Raw genomic sequence first — 16,636 nt, 5'->3', positions numbered from 1 at the left:
GGAGGAAAGTTAATCTATTCTGTATTTTTTAAATTTCTTAACTGACTTGTTTTTTTTTTTTCCATAATCGTAGCTGTAGTGTTATATTGGCGGTCTGTCCCTTTAACAGATGAAGCTTTTACTTGCCAAAAAAGGAGTGAGTGTCAGTCAATGGGACTGCTACGTCATGCCCACTTAGGAAAGAATTATGTTCACGTTATTATGTTTGTTGACACTTAAAACTAGCAACTGGGCAACGGCTGGTTATATTGCGACGCTGGAAACATAATGATGATGCATTTTTTCCAGTATTAGTCCCCGGATCTGTTGGATCATTGGCTCCGGGGGCCGGTTCAGGGGTTTCTGCTGCCCTCCAGCGGCCTACATGCGCAGCTGCAGTCCGGGCTGGGTAACCTCCTCCCCGGCCGCCGCCGCTCCGTGTTTGTGTATGTGGAATGCGGGTCAAGCGGAACTCACGGCAAAAACTGCGCTTCACATCAAACTCAAACACCGGCTTGCATCGGCCTGACGTGCTCTGTATGTACTGTCCACTTTATTTTCAACTCTACACGGTTTTAATTCATGTGCATATGTGCCAGAGTGTTCTTAACGGGCTATTTGAGCGAGTTTAGGTCTGTAGTATGGTCGCACTAGCAGCCCGCTAGGAAAACGCGACATCGTCATTTAAAATGGCGCCAAAGATTAACCTCATCCAGTGGATCGCTGGTAAACCTGCCACACTGTGTCCCGCTGGCTAGCAAATGCATCATTAACGTATTAATCAACACCTTCCATTTGTGTGTTCACGTTGATTTCAGGTAGTTTGTTTGAATCAATAATTGACCCTTAACCTTTGGCAGATCGCTGGTTGTGACTGGGATTTAATGAGCGGCACCGCAGGAGAAACCCCTATGTTAGCGGCATTGGATAATGCTAAATACAACTACGGTAATTTACGTGTAGCTTAGCCTCCAGCTAACTAGCTTACCGACGCTAGTAACCACCAACGTCATCTAAATGTAACGTGCAGGCTGTTACTGCTGCTGTTGAGAAAAACACAATATTAACCGGTTTCTTGGGGGGCAGTTTTCTAGAATGACCTATTTTTAATATAACGTGGCGGAGTATTTTGAAAAAAAATCGTATCATAAACAACATTTCCACTTGAGGCGCCGGGTGTGGGCCCGCATGTTGCATAACGGTAGGGGGAGATTAGCAATCTGGCTAACGTTAGCCAGCTAGAGTCTGCAGTCGGGTAAAAAAATACAACGCTAGGTTGTGTTGTTGCTTTGAAGCAAATTATGATCAAATCGTAAACATACTATCTCGCCTTGTGTGTGTCACCGTGACGCTGGGGTAACGCCAATTAAAGAGGGTTTGGTTTAGTCAGCTGTTAGCTAAAGTTAGCCGCTAGTTAGCCTGCTTTCTGCTGTCTGTTGGTTGGAAGAAGGGGCGTCACACAAACCGTGGCTAGCCCGCTGTTAGCCTAGCCAGCTAAACCAGGGTTAGCATCTTCCCCCTTGTGCACGCTGGCAGCAGCAGACCCTGAGATATTTCCACCTGTCGGGAGTATAGAGTCCATGCTGTTGTGTTTTTTGCACGGCGCACACGAAGCTCATAGCGCTGCAAGGCGTTGTTTCCTGTCTGTGTTGCATGTGGTAACTTCTTGTTGTCATCGTTGGGACTGTGGTGTGTGTGTGTCTGCACATCCCCGCAGGGCTGGTATGCTGTCAGATCAGGAGGAAACAGGTGGAATAATGACAAGCGTTATAGTTCTGTCTTACTGTGGTGCTTTGCCTCGCGCTGCGTTGTTTCTAAGAACTGATATTTTAGTAATACATTTACAATTAGGGTGAGTTCACTTTCCTAGCATTCCTAAATGGTCCTGGTTGTTCGAGTAGAAACTTGTCATTCAAGTTGTCATTTTTAATCATGTTAGTTGAGGATCACATCACATTGGTATCTTAAATAAACATATTAATTATTTTCAGCAGTGGTAATGTTTCGTACATTAACATGCTTTTATTTGTGGTGTAATTGTGCATCATTTCTGTGTGTTTTCTAAAGTTGGGGTTGTAGTAACTTGCTCATTGATTATGCCAGGATTTGATTCAATTCAACCTATCAACATATGGCACTAATGGTTATTATCATTGTCAATTTATCTAATGATTATTTTATTGATATTTTCTGTTTCTAGCTTCTCAGTTGTGAGGATTTGATGCTTTTCTTTGTCACACCTGACTGATTTAGAATTGTTGGGTGAAAAAAAAAAACATTTGAAGATGTCACCTAGCACTGTGGGACGCCATTTTTTACTATTTTCTATTTCATAGACAAAACGATCCATCAGTTCATTGAAAAAATAATCCTCAGATTGTTAGATAATGAAAATAATAATTAGATTAAACATTCAGTCTATGAAACATCACAAAACTGTGAAAAATGAGTACATGGTTATGTCATTAAATATCTTTTTTTTTCTGATTAACAGTCCTTAATCCAAAAAATATTACATTTCTATCATGTAAAACAAGGAAAAGCAGCAAAGTCTCACATTTGAGGACCTGGAACCATAAAATGATTGATTGATTATTAAAATTATTGCTTCAATTGATTAATTAACTAATCTTTGAAAGTTATTTGCGCCAGTTTTGAGTCTGAATTCTTATCAGTTTCTCAAGTGTTGGAGTTTTACTTTATCTTAACCCCCTGCCTTGTCTGTGAAGTGTCCCCACGCCGGAGCTCCGCAGACAGACAACGATGAAGAGAAGCAGGCACCCCAGCAGCAGTGATGACTCCGACAATGGAAGTAAGCAAAATATTGTCTCTGCTGACTCATTCACACCAGGCCCAAATATAGACCTGAATTAGGTCAGTACAACCCTGCCACTTTCCTCAAATTCACAAGTGAAAGTGCAGTAATGTAAAGTCAGCAGGATCAGAGGAAACGCTAACTTTAATTCTTACGTAACTCATTTTGGCTTATATTTAATCATTACATACAAGTTAAGTTTGATTTGTAGTTGTTGTCATCTGTTTCTTGCCATTACTAAATAACAATTTCATTTTCAAATAACATTTTCTTTGTCAGAGGAGTTGTTTTGTCCTGAAAATGTACCTTCCATCTTGTTAATGTCAGTGTCAGTAAATCTACACTTCATGTTCAGGAAGGAAACAAAGAGAAAGAAAAAGAAAGAAGGGCGGCAGATGGATAAAGAATAAGGAAAAGGAAAAGAAGCTCCACAGTCTGAGAGACAGGAGACAGAGTAGGGACAGGAGGCGCATTTGGACCTTAAAAGACATCCCGGCAGGTCAGGCAAACAGGCTGAACTCAGTGCCGTTTGTTTCATCGTCCATAAATTCTCGGATGGGTTAGCTTTTTATCACATAATACAAAATGCTTGGGTAAGTTGCTAATCACAGAAAAAGCACACAAGTGTGTAGATGCTTCCCTGTGATTGTTTGGATTTTTCTTATCCAATTTATCTGATGTGCCATCTGGTATCAAAACAAACCCAAAGCTCTTATGGGAGATTGCTTTTAGCCAGCTCTCATTCAGGGGTTTGTGAGGTGAACAGTTCAGTGCTGCGTTTTATGATAAAGAATTAGAAAGACTGATATAACTCTGTCTGCTGATGAAGACTGTGTGTCTGACGGCTCTGAGAAAAACTAGAAAGTGGACGTGAAGTTAAGAATGTTTTATCAAGCTATTTGAAATGAGATTCAGATATATTTCTGACAAGTTCGGGAAACGTTTTAAAAATTTGCCCTGCATACATGAACCATATGTACACAGATTGATTCTATAATATGTAAAACGCATAAAAGTAAAAAATACAGTGTTTTTAGATTTGACGTAAAAATTCTTCAGGCTTTCAAGGTGCCACACTTAGTGCAGATGAAGGCTTGGATTAGTTTTCTCCTGGTCTCAGTGCGGCAAAGTGTCTGTAATATATAATAAGACAAAAGTCAAACTAGTAACAACTAATGAAATGAAACTGAAAACTGAAAAAAATCTGTTGCACCATTTTGACTATACAAACTAACCAAGTTTCCCCAATGGGGGAAATCCATACAGTTCTTGAGGATGTGAGGTTGTTCAATGTTCATTAGAGCAGCAGCTGCAGAAACAGACGAAGAAGACATGCTGAGACCTTTGCTCACTCTCTGTGGTGTTTCTCCTCCAGGTAACTCTACCTGCTGGTCCCAGCATTCATCGCAGCCGAGGAGGGGCACCGGACAGAAACCCTCCGAGGTACGTCCCTCCATCCAACTCAATCATGATGGTGTAGGATGATTAGATAAACACATAAACACGTGTGTAGTTCATGTCATCAACAGTCTTCCTATATTCTGTATATCTTGTTATAATTTGATTATAGTTTTATATCTTATTTTAAAAAATATGAAAACAATAGTTATATTAATCAAAAAAGGGACTTTGATAAACTTTTTAAATAATTTAAGGAACATTTTGAGGTCTGACATTAAACCATGTCAAAATATCTTTGAAATAAAATTTTATATGATGCGTTAACCTATGTATTTTGGCACGAGACAGCGAGTCCTTGAGAGTGGAAACGTCTCTCTTGTTATCTGCTGCACAGTCTGTGGACTTGGTCCCTGCAGGCCACTGTACACTCCCTTTGACCGAGGGCCAGTCAAATTAAAGCAAAACAATGACTCCGGCCCGAGCAGGATCCTGATTGGCCGGTTCCCGTTCAGCTGGCTGCACTCGGCCCGGTAGTTTTTTTTTAACCTGTGTAAACACTGATAAACGATATCGCTGTGCAAAAAAGGCAAATGTTATTTTCATTTGTCATTATCAATTTATCCAGCAGTTATTTTATTCATTAGTTGATTAATCATTCAGCCAGTGAAGCAAAACAATTTTCTTCAATTGTGATGTTATGAAATGTTTTTTTTTAACAGTCTAGTAGATAAAAATATTTAAATACTAAAAGGTTAAAAAGTTAAAGCAGCTAATTCTCACATGTGAGGACCTGGAATCAGCACATTTTGGGCATTTTGGCTTTAAAAATTACTTAAATTATTAATTAATTATTAAAGTAGTTGCTGATCAGTTGTCGACTAATCATTGCAGCTTGAAATTCGAGGTTGTAAAGACAATTATTACCAAAAATTTGCACTTTTGCAACTTTGGGTCCGTTTTCAACTTTATTCCAGATGAAATAATTGATCGTGAGTCATTGATTGTGTGGTGTTTTAATATTTTCACATCTGCTTTCCAGGCAGCTCCTCCTTTTCTCTGACAGCTGAAAGTATTCCTCCGTACAGTCAGAGCAACACTGTAGTTATTAATGCAGTGAAATGTTTAAGTGCTGTGCCGACTTTTGTTGTTGTTGTGTGCTGCAGGTGTTCAGGACGGACCTGATCACCGCCATGAAGGTGCACGACTCGTACCAGCTAAACCCCGAGGACTACTACGTCCTCGCCGACCCGTGGAGGCAGGAGTGGGAGAAGGGCGTCCAGGTCCCCGTCAGCCCCCAGTCCATCCCACAGCCCGTGGCCAGGTAGGACAACAGACAGATCGCTGTAACACCTGAAAGTCACAGCTGTGATCCTGAGAGTTTCCACCACTGCAGGAGAGGCTCGTGAAGTTAAAGTCTGTGTAGACAGCGACTTTAACAGCCTCTCTTTTACAGTCAGTTTTACAGGCGTGCAGTCAGAAAGTTAAGTAACAAAACCTGAGTCGTTCAAATAGAGACTGAAAACGTTGTGTTACGGGTGTTGTTGTTTTTAATCTACCAAAAAGAAACTTAAACAGGCGTTTGCACCAGAGCTGGACAGATGTGTTGAAGATTTATTGGTATTGGATTATATGTCAGCCTCCCACTCTGTGTGTATCTTGAATGTATATATAAATCTAAACAGTTCCTTATCAAGATTGTTTATTTATTTTATGTGATTATGTTAAAACAAAGATTATCAGCTTATATATTGTTATAAAATCTCTCAAGTACCGACAGCAGCATCAGCCTTAACCTGCACACAGGATAGGTTGTACATGGAACTATACTGTATGTGCAAGACAGTAAATGTAAGTGTGTGTGTGTGTCCCGGCTGTGTTGTGCAGGGTGCTGGCAGAGAAAGGGAAGGAGGTCATGTTTGTGAGGCCAAAGAAGCTGATCCGGACGTCGGGCACCGAGGCGCTGGGCTACGTCGACATCCGGACGCTGGCGGAGGGGATGTGCCGCTACGACCTGAACGAGGAGGACGTGACCTGGCTGCAGATCATCAACCAGGAGTTCGCTGAGATGGGTGAGTCGCCAGACATATGGAAGTCTAATGTTTTTTGTTTTAAGAGGTAACACGTCACAAATGTTGGGTACCGCTGTTTCACTGGATCAGTGTGGCGCTGGTTTAGAAGCTGATTCTGTACAATGTGAAGCTGCAGAAAAGAAACTGGATACTCAGCAGTGTCGGTTTTGGTTTTATCATCCCATAGTTGTACTGACAAAACTGACACAGGGGCCTGCGAGTCAAGTTATCTTTAACTCCCTCTCAGCTTCACTCCATCCAAGCTATAATCTCTGTTTATATCAGGACGTCTGAGGTTTTGTTTCCAGTAGAGACTCCCGTTGTTATTTTTCTGGCTGATTTCAGGCTGCGTTTGTTGCTTTGACCACATCTTTGTTTGGATACATATAATTATCTAAAGTTATCAACAGCTCGTTTTATCGAGTCATTGTGGTCAGATGACTTCGTAGTAATTAAATGTTTTGTGGCTGTTGGGTAAAAGACGTTATCGCCAACTGACAGCTGTTAGAAGAAAAAGGAAACGAGTGGTTAGTTTTAAACGTTGTTCATAATTTCAATAACTGTGTCATTTTGTCAACTAATCAAAATGATGAAAACTGGATTTCACTAGAGGAGGTTTTTATTAGAGTAAGAAAAAATGTCTGATCATTATCAAGTACAACATCAACAAAAGGATTAAAATAAACCTGGTGACAAACAAGTTGTGCAACATTACCTCCGTCTGTTTGCAGCCATGCCGCCGCTGGACGAGATCACCATGGAGCGGGTGATGGAGGAGCTCGAGCGGCGCTGCCACGACAACATGACGCACGCCATGGAGACGGAGGAGGGCTTGGGCATCGAGTACGACGAGGACGTGGTGTGTGACGTGTGCCAGTCGCCCGACGGGGAGGACAACAACGAGATGGTGTTCTGCGACAAGTGCAACATCTGCGTCCACCAGGTCAGAGGTCGTCACACAGACTCACTTTGATGCACTTAACATGAAGAAAAAAAACTGTTAATTAAAGTTGCATAATTGCTTTTTGTCATTAATATTAATAGATGAGTTTGAGCAACTTCCACTGTCTGTCTCACTTTCATAACTTTATTTATAAGAGTACACAAATTATGACAAAATATGGTAATTTAGAGATAATGCCGGCTTTATGCTCAGTAACATGTAACACAATAAGTCACAGTGAGATGTGATTCTGAAGCTTCACTGTGGATGAAAAGTACAATGAAAACGACTCGTCTAACATGTCAGATCAGCTGTTTCTGTGACTTCATCACACACACACACACACACACTTGTCTTGATTTGCTGCTGCTGTATTGATCCTTGTTCTGCTGTCTGGAAGCTGAGTATCTGTCTGGTCTGTTTGCGTTTCTCACCAGGCGTGTTACGGCATCCAGAAAGTCCCCAAGGGCAGCTGGCTGTGTCGGATCTGCGCCCTCGGCATCCTGCCAAAGTGCCAGCTGTGTCCCAAGAAGGGCGGAGCCATGAAGCCGACCCGAAGTGGAACCAAGTGGGTCCACGTCAGCTGTGCCTTGTGGATTCCAGAGGTGAAGACAATTTCTACCTGCAGACAGTCACAGTCGTGTACATATATTTAAACTTTTTGTGTGTTTTCACAGTTTTAGATACTTGTCACACTTGCTGCAACATTGTTAAAGGAGCTATTCGTAAGTTTTGCTATTGCTACATAGCTAACGTTAGCAGTAACAGCTGTTTACTCACCAGTCTAGAAGAAACGATGAGTTCAGCATCAAACTTCATTCCTTTACTCACCAACAGCTGTCTCCAGAGGTGCAAAACAACATGTTAACTCTTTAGTGTCTTGAGGTTTTTAATGTCTGTCACACTGCTACTGACCTTGATTCAGATTATTTTCAAACTGCTAAACAACTCACGCTTCAGTTAGAAAAGATGATCCATCACAGCAAATGAGAAGCCGACAATCACGTTTTACAAAAGTGCGTCAGGTGCTAATATCAACATGAACATTGTTTCACACAAGTGCTTGTTAGAGAAACTGTTTGTGCCTCTGCTTGTAAAAAAAACAAAAACAAAAATCAATTTTAATCTATGAAGTACAATTTTTAACCAGAAGTCTGTTTGTGAACCAAAACCTACTGCGACCGTTAACAGCACAAGCACTACAGGAGGTTTTATTCCCCCTGGAGCAACAGTGGCTGAACATTTCTGCACACGTGGTGGTGATTAATACAAACATGTCGATGTCAGGGTCACCTGTGCCGACGTTGGAACAACACGTGTCTCATTATGTGTTAATTGTGCCGTGCAGGTGAGCATCGGGAATCCAGAGAAGATGGAGCCGATCACCAACGTGTCCCACATCCCCAGCAACAGATGGGCGCTGATCTGCTGCCTGTGCAAAGAGAAGACCGGAGCGTGTATACAGGTAGAGACGCCGCTCGCGTTTCACTCCCAACAAACACTGAGACTTTTAATGTAATGAGACGCGAAAAGCGAAGCGAGACCCCGCCCGCCCGGTAGTAAGTGATATCCTCGGTGTTTGTTAGCGCTGCGGAGCGTTCATGGCGAGCGTGATGCTGCATCTGTTCCCTCTGCTGTTCACAGTCGAACACATGGGAAATGAAATTGTAATGACTTCACAGCTCAGCAGGGGGGAGGAGGGAGGAGGCCGCTCATCAGAAAACACATTTTTTCTGCTGTCACTTTCCTTAGAGTGACAGCAGAAAACTTTATCAATGTAACTGATTAGTATAAATGGATTTCCAGATATAATCCGGGTATAAAATGATGATTTTATGGATCTATTATTGGATGTTCAAGGATTATAGTGCTACCAGAACGTTTACATTTATTCTAGTTGGAGTCAGAGTTAAACCTCATCTTGTGTCTTTAGGAAACATTTGAAGTGTTTTTTTAATGTTTCTAAATCTGACTTGTTGTTATTGCTGCTGCTTTAGTGCTCAGCGAAAAACTGCCGGACTGCCTTCCACGTGACGTGCGGCCTCCACGCCAGCCTTGAAATGAACACCATCCTCACAGAGGACGACGAGGTCAAGTTCAAGTCCTACTGCCCCAAACACTCGGGGCTCGAGGGCGCCGAGTCCAGAGACGGAGAATCGGGGGGCGAGGAGGAGAAGGAGGGCGTCAGAGACAAGAAGGGCAGGAGGAGAGGCAGGGTGAGAGTGGAGGAAGACGCCGCCTCCTCCTCTTCTTCTTCCTATGTGGTCCCTCAGCTCATCGACAGAGCGCCCGGCGACCCGGAGGCCCTCAGCAGCCGCCAGCAGGACAAGAGAGTCAGCTTCCGCAAGCTGAAGCTGCAGGAGATGGAGGAGGAGTTCTACCAGTTTGTGGAGGTGGAGGAGGTGGCGAGTCACCTGAAGCTGCCGCCGGAGGTGGTGGACTTCCTCTACCAGTACTGGAAGCTGAAACGCAAAGCCAACTTCAACCAGCCCCTCCTCACGCCCAAGAAGGACGAGGAGGAGAGCCTGGCGCGCCGCGAGCAGGAGGTGCTGCTGCGGCGGCTGCAGCTCTTCACACACCTGCGCCAGGACCTGGAGAGGGTAGGTTTCCACTTCAGCAGCAGCAGCAAGGCTCAGAGGAGCACAGGGAGAAGCAGAGGCCAGAAGGAAAACATCTTGAAGAGGAGGGAGTGACGGCCTGTTGGCCAAAGAAATGTTTCAAATAAATTTAAATTAAGTCAGAGTTCAGAGTTTTTATTGATCCATAGAGCAGAAGTTCATATTATAGAATCAGATGTAGGAATGACTGAGCTGTTTAAAATGAAATAATTAGAGTGAGAGCGTCACACATGAGGTGGAAACAGGAGGCTAGTGTCGTGCTGTGTATGTACTGTACATAATATAACAACATGTTACATACAAGAGAATATTATATAATAGGGCTGCGACTAACGACTAATTAATGTTTTGATCAATAGATTAAGTTATTTAGATTTAAACAATTCATTGAAGGAGTAAACAGGGTTGTGCTGGTGAGATTTAAAACTGTAATTAGCACAACAAGCAGAAGAAAAAGAATAAAAAAATAAGAATAACTAATAATTATATGTGCCAACAGGAAACTACTCATACACTATACAAGGAGAAAGACGATCACCACATACAAAATATATACAAGTATCTTGACTCCTGAAATAAGCCTTCAAAGTTTTGTGATGATGATGATGATGATGTTGCATTTTCCTCAATTTAGCTCTCCTGTGTCTGATTCAGTTGTTCAGTCTGTAAAATGTCAAATGTCTCAGCATCGTCTCGTCCAAGACACAATCACAATCAATTTAAATTCATGAAGCAGCAAGTTGTTAAATGTAATGAACTGGACCTGGAAGCTCCAGAGGTGGAGGATGTTAATCTGATATGATCTTAATCTGCATCAAGTTGTAGTTACAGTTTCACAGACATATGAATATGTATATGATAATTAAACTGACAGCTCTAACACGCAGGCTGAGTTTTTACAAGGCACCTTAGCCACCGTTTGCTGACAGGAAAGTTGTATCAAAGGTCACAAGTATTTGTGGGTATGTGGAATGTTTTTTTAAGCTCTCGGTCTATATTAATGTCCGTGTGCTCTGACCTGCTGCTCTTTAGGTTCGTAACCTGACCTACATGGTGACTCGGAGGGAGAAGATGAAGCGTTCGCTGTGGAGGGTCCAGGAGCAGATCTTCCAGCACCAAGTCAGGCTGCTGGACCACGAGCTGCTCACAGGTCAGTGGACGGGACGACAGAACGAAAGACACATTCAATTCAACATGGAAAATACACTTATGTCCATTTGCATTTTAAATAAAATGTTGTTTTTAATGAATAAGAATCTGTTATTTAAAGTTAAAATTTTTGCCCTTGTGATTTAGATTCACAAGTTTTAAGTTGACTTTTTCATTTGTAAAACCTCATCTGATCTCTAATGATTTGATAAAGGCTGGGTAATTATTGATGAAGTCACTAATTAATTATTCCTATAGAAAGGAAATAATCAGAGAACTGTTCTTCTGATCGGCATCAAAACAAAATCTTCACGTGTAAAGAGACAAACTTTGCAGAAATTAAGGATAATATTATTGGATCATATCACAAAATGTTGAACATGAGTGTAAAGGTGGACTGTATTCTGTCTGTTTCAGGGGATCCCTCAGCGAAGGATCTGGAGAAGCTCTTCTCTCTGGGCTGGTTATCCTCTCAGGGCTCCCAGTCTCGCTCGTCCTGGAGCCACTCGGGACTGAAAACCAAACGAGGCTCTGTAAAGCAGGAAAAGAGGAAAAGCAGCGACAGAAAGAGCTTCTCCGACTCACCGCACAAGAAGGACAATCTGAGCAAACCACTGGAGACAAAGGACAGTAAAAGCTCTCGAATCAAAGAGGCGGGGCCCGCTGAGGCTGCGAGCGACGCCGAAATCCAAAACTCTGACATCAATCAGGAGATCCAGTTCCCAAAGCTCCAGAAGCTGGAGGTCGTTCAGGAAACAGTCGCTGTCAAGCTGCACAAACCCGAGAGCAGGAAAGGTCCTCGGAGGGACGCCCCGGCACCCGAGCACGAGGCGCTGACCAGAGGGAAACGAGACATCGACCACGAGCAGGAGGAGAGGAGGAGGAAGAGGAGGAGCGAGGTGACGGAGAGCTTCTCCAGCCAGGTGAAGAACAAGTTCGGGTCAAAGCATCTGGAGAAAACGGTGTCCATCAGGCTGGTGGATATCAGAAACTCTGACACCGATGATTACTTCTTAGACGAAGGAATGACCAAAAGAAGCCCCGTCTCTCTGGATGTGACGACCAACACTAAATTTAACAAAGCCAGCGTGGCATTGGACGCCGCCACTGCCACTAAAGCCAACGGCTGGCTGAGGAAAAGCCAGGCCAGCGGCTCCCACACATCCAATGGATCTGTGGGCGGACACCTAAAAGGCTGGGGCAAGTTCAGGATCCCTAAAAGGAGCGAGAGGCCTCTGACAATGAGGGAACAGGAGGAGGAGGCGGAGCAACGCAAGCCGCTGCTGAGGCCGCTGACCAACACGCCGGAGCCGTCGTACCCCAGAACGCGACTCCGCACGGGGACGGAGAACGACGGCTACGCCTCCGACTCCAAGCCGGGCGACGGCGACGTGGAGCCCTGCTTGAAACGATGCCACTCCCACCAGCTGCGGGGCGACTCGTCTCTCGGCCGCCGCTACGGGTCTGACATCATCCGCCGAGGCGTGCTGGCCTCCTGATGGCGGAGCAACACTTTGAGAATAAGCTGCACTGTGTTAGTGGGACAAGAACGACGGTCGCTATTTGTACCTTTATTTTTCTGGATGAATCATGAAATGCCTAGATTAAAAACAGAGCTGATATTTATTTTTTATTTGTAACATATGTAAAAGTGGGAAATATTTTACTTTTTACTTTATTTTGAGCTAGTTTAAAATTTTTTTTCCTCAAAGTAGAAAGATGTCAAGTTGCCACTTAAACGCTTGCTCAGATATTTACAAGCAAAAGCATCAACTAGGGAGAAGTTGTGATTGTTGCTTGGGACCATAAGCTTGCAATGTAATTTGTTTTTGGCATAGTATTAAACTCGACCACGAGTCGGTTGCACTTAGTCGAAAAAGCTGAAACAGATAATCCTCCCCTTGTCAGCGACATAGGACTCTATAGGTCTGTTTTTTTGTTTTTTTTTTAATTTTAATATCAAGCTTCGACAGCCACAAACAGGGAGTCAAACTGCCCTTTTATCGATATTTAAACTCATCGTTTCTTCAGTCTGTGTCCGGAGCTCAAAGCGATGAAGTGAGAAACCACAAACCGACAAAAAGAGAAAAGGAATCCAGACTGATGTTTTACCCGTCATCAGCACTTAAGTGTAATTGAACTGCGATCGTATCGTATCCATCATGTGCCTAACTTTTATTTGAAGCGTTTGCACTACGAGAGGACGGCACAGGTGTGAGGTATGAGTAGAGTTATTTTTACACTGAAAAATTACAAAAGCGTTTTGTACCCTCGGCCGCTGCTGTACTACTACTGTTATGCAAAATGAACCTTGTTTTGTCTTTTGTCTTAAAGAGGAATAAACACTCTGGAGGACTTAGTCTGGGATCTGTGTCTGATTAATCTTCTTCCTGCTTTTGCATGATGCAGATTCAAACTGGAAAATGTTATTCTGAATTTTCAGTCTTTGTGTTGATGTTTTTTTTTGGTATAAATACCAGTTGAATGACGAGTTGATTTAATCGATCAACAGTTTTAAGTAAAATTTTTTAGCAAAAATACAAAATCGACTCATTCCAGCTTCTCATGAGATATTTGCTGCTTTTCTGTTTTATAATCATCAATCAACTGAATCTCTGGATTTTGGACAAAACATTTGTAATTTCTTAAATTGACAAAATAAAAAGTTAAATCCATAATGAAAATAATTATTAGTTGCAGCTGTGCACATTTTCTGACATCTGTGAATAATATGAATGTTTTGCCTGTTTTTTAATTCAGTAAAGTTCTTGAAGTTAAATTTTTTCAATAAGCCTCGAAACTTTTCCTGAATAAAATGATTTGAAATTGGAAAAGAAAATTGATAAAAGTTAGTTAATATCTAATGAAACAAAGAACCGAGGTTACAGTGTGATTACACATTTTGGAGCATTGATTGATTATTGTTCTGATCATCATCATTTGGTCCATCTTTATGAACTTTCAAAATAAATTATTTTAAACTCTGCACAACTTTGTTTTAAATTCCAATCAAGAGCCAAAAGTTTCCAAAGACATCGAAAGTGTCAGATTGATTTTTGGGGTAATTTTGAAATATTGAGATATCATAATTAAGTCCTGCAGATCATGTCAGTTTTAGTTTTGTGACCCCGCCCTAATACAGTGGAGGTAAACTTATAACTGCCATTCAAAGACTAATATTAATGATTTAAATCTCCTTCACTGTATTGAGGTGGGGGCAGAAATCTCCAGAAGAACCAGTGAGCTGCAACTACATCATTTTTATATTATATTTAATATTTTACATTTATGGCAAAATACTCAGTTTCCTAAAACTTAAGTTAAATGTCTCGTTTTGTCCAACCTGTAGTTTTAAACAAAAAAAGAAGCAAATATTCTTACCTCAAAAATAGATTTTCAAAAATAGTTGCTGATTAACTGTTGACCGACTTGATTGTTTCAGCTCTATTCAGTGGAATTAAACAGAGACTACCTGTGAAAACGAAAAGTTAAAGCAACATGTTTAAAACTTAATTTAAATGAATGTAAAAAGGAACGAAAGCTGCTTTGAAGCCCCTAAAAAAATGAAAAGTCGTCACAAGTGATAAATATAAAAATGAACACTGGATAATAACAGAGGCTCAGTGGAGCGCAGAGTGGATGCATGTTCGACCACTTTTTATTGCACGATTCAACAGATGTGAGATCCTGCACAAAAGTGTTTCAGCACTGCATCAAGAAAAAAAAAAAAAAAAAAAAAAAAAAAAAAAGAAAAAATGTACATACAATATCAGAACTTGTATATTTACAATATCACTATAACCACTTATACATTATGTACATATTAGTAGTAGTTACAGAATGAAACCCCTACGCACACATTACACTTCAGCTCTACAGGGAATTACAGTGCTTACAAACAAAAACAAAAACAAAACAAAATAAAAAATAAAACTGGCTGGACTACATTCACTCAACACAAATCAAGGTTAGGATGAAGATCGTTACGTAGAAAGTCGCACAATACTCATACATGCTGCACCTCTGGACATGTCCCATTCACATGCCCAGGAAAAAAAGAAAAAGAAAAAGAAGAAGGTGCAGTTATTTTAAAACAGCCTCCTGTTGTGTCTGTACAAGTTTAATCTGTTTTTAGATGTTTGAGATCCCAGAAGTCGACGAGAAAAATAAAATAAAAAAATAGCACTGATAGTGGCTTTGAAATAAAAACATGCCTGTTTGGACAGATTCAAGGTGAAATAGTCCCATGGTTTTTTTTTGTCCATGTCAAATATGAAATAAAAAGGCACAGGAAAAATGTCTGTAGCCTCAGTGATACTGGAAAACTCGTAACATAACTCATAACTGACCTCGTGATGTGAACTTTTCAGTATGTTTCTGTTTGTTTGACACAGAACAAACTTCAATGTGAAACTTGCATCAAATCACTGCTGGAGCAAGAATGTATTAACTTGTGTTAGAAATTAAATTAGCTTTTGTTTGAGCAACACAAAACGTTTCGCCTGAGCCAACTGAGATTTAAGATCGGTGGCCATTTTAGGAAGTTTTCAGATTCATCTTAGCGTTTCTGTAACAGCTCCTGTTTCATCTCTAACTGGCTTTAGGCTCATCATTTTCATGTAAAAGGGGGAAGGTAAATCTGTAAGATTATGATGCAACTTTCAAGACTGAAAAGTTGGAAACTCCACAAGGAATCATGAGGTGAAACTAAGAGGTCACTAGACAATAACTGGACCAGAGGATGGTGAAGAACTAAACTTAAATGTGTCACATTCAGGGAGTTGGTGCCTTTTTCTTACTCTCCTTGTGACCCGTGCTACACAGCGACTTCATCGACAGCCTGGTGGTGGTGCGTTCACTGTCTGTGAGATGAGGCTAAACTCAATCTGACTGGATCTGTTTACATAGTAGGTTATCACTGGTTTCACGTCACCAGAAAACCTCAAGTTTTACAGAAAAACAATACAGCACCGTTTCCATTCGCACTGAAGCTGACGGTTATTTTTTCCATTCAATGACACGTCTGTAAAAATGTCAGAATACAGTGGAAAAAAAAGCCCAAAAAAAGTTTAGAAAAGTGCTTGTTCTGTCTGATTAACAGTCCAAAACATGAAGATATTCACTTTATATTCACGACAAAACGTCACAACTATTCCAGCCATTTGACATTTTTCCTTGAAAAACAAAACAAATATTCAATAATCAGTGTTTGCAGATGTTTCCTGATTGATGGACTAACCCTGCTTTAATAACCATTAAGCTTTAGGCTTATAACGGACTTGTCTTATGGACTTTAGGGTTTTAACTTTAAAGTATATGTGCTGTCTGCATATATAGTAAATGTACAGCTGTTATGATGCAAATCAATATTAACTCAAAAACTTTGACTTTCAAAAACCAGTCATTCATATTGGGCCTTTAGCAGAAATCAAGAGTTCCCCTGTTGAAATTATGACTTGGTTTTGATGTGACAGTATTTACCAGTAAGGACCTGGTGATTACAGTAACCTGAACACCACATGAACATAGAATTAGCACGACGGGCTGCACAGACTTTAAAACTACTATGAGCTTCTGCAAACACGATGTGGATCCCACATTTGTCTCAGTGTAAACTGGCCTGCGGACACAGTGACGCTGGCAGATGTTTGCCTTCACATCA

The 16,636-nt window shown here is 41.4% G+C and overlaps 1 protein-coding gene across 8 annotated transcripts; it reads left to right on the top strand.

The window, feature by feature from the left end:
• Positions 1–209: 209 nt before the first annotated feature.
• jade1 (jade family PHD finger 1) lies at positions 210–13,333 on the top strand. Of its 8 annotated transcripts, none has more exons than XM_056393249.1 (12): positions 210–516; positions 2,709–2,791; positions 3,150–3,293; positions 4,170–4,237; positions 5,359–5,516; positions 6,080–6,264; positions 6,996–7,207; positions 7,645–7,812; positions 8,556–8,672; positions 9,205–9,807; positions 10,858–10,975; positions 11,392–13,333. In XM_056393249.1, exons 2-12 carry the CDS (start codon positions 2,743–2,745, stop codon positions 12,471–12,473), a joined length of 2,904 nt encoding a protein of 967 aa, XP_056249224.1. In that variant the 5' UTR covers positions 210–516; positions 2,709–2,742; the 3' UTR covers positions 12,474–13,333. The 8 variants fall into 8 exon arrangements, with proteins under 8 accessions (XP_056249224.1, XP_056249229.1, XP_056249232.1 ...); XM_056393257.1 differs by lacking the exon at positions 210–516 and adding an exon at positions 679–797; XM_056393252.1 differs by lacking the exon at positions 210–516 and adding an exon at positions 816–927.
• The last annotated feature ends 3,303 nt before the right edge of the window (positions 13,334–16,636 follow it).

Source organism: Seriola aureovittata, chromosome 13, assembly GCF_021018895.1.
Source record: "Seriola aureovittata isolate HTS-2021-v1 ecotype China chromosome 13, ASM2101889v1, whole genome shotgun sequence".
Lineage (NCBI taxonomy): Eukaryota > Metazoa > Chordata > Actinopteri > Carangiformes > Carangidae > Seriola > Seriola aureovittata.
This window is presented reverse-complemented; position numbering and strand designations above follow the sequence as displayed.

Coding starts and splice junctions, on each gene's coding strand:
- jade1 (XM_056393249.1), top strand. CDS start 2,743: ATGAAGAGAAGCAGGCACCCCAGCAGCAGTGATGACTCCGACAATGGA. Junction 8,673..9,204: donor AGACCGGAGCGTGTATACAG/GTAGAGACGCCG, acceptor CTGCTGCTTTAG/TGCTCAGCGAAAAACTGCCG. Junction 9,808..10,857: donor TGCGCCAGGACCTGGAGAGG/GTAGGTTTCCAC, acceptor GCTGCTCTTTAG/GTTCGTAACCTGACCTACAT.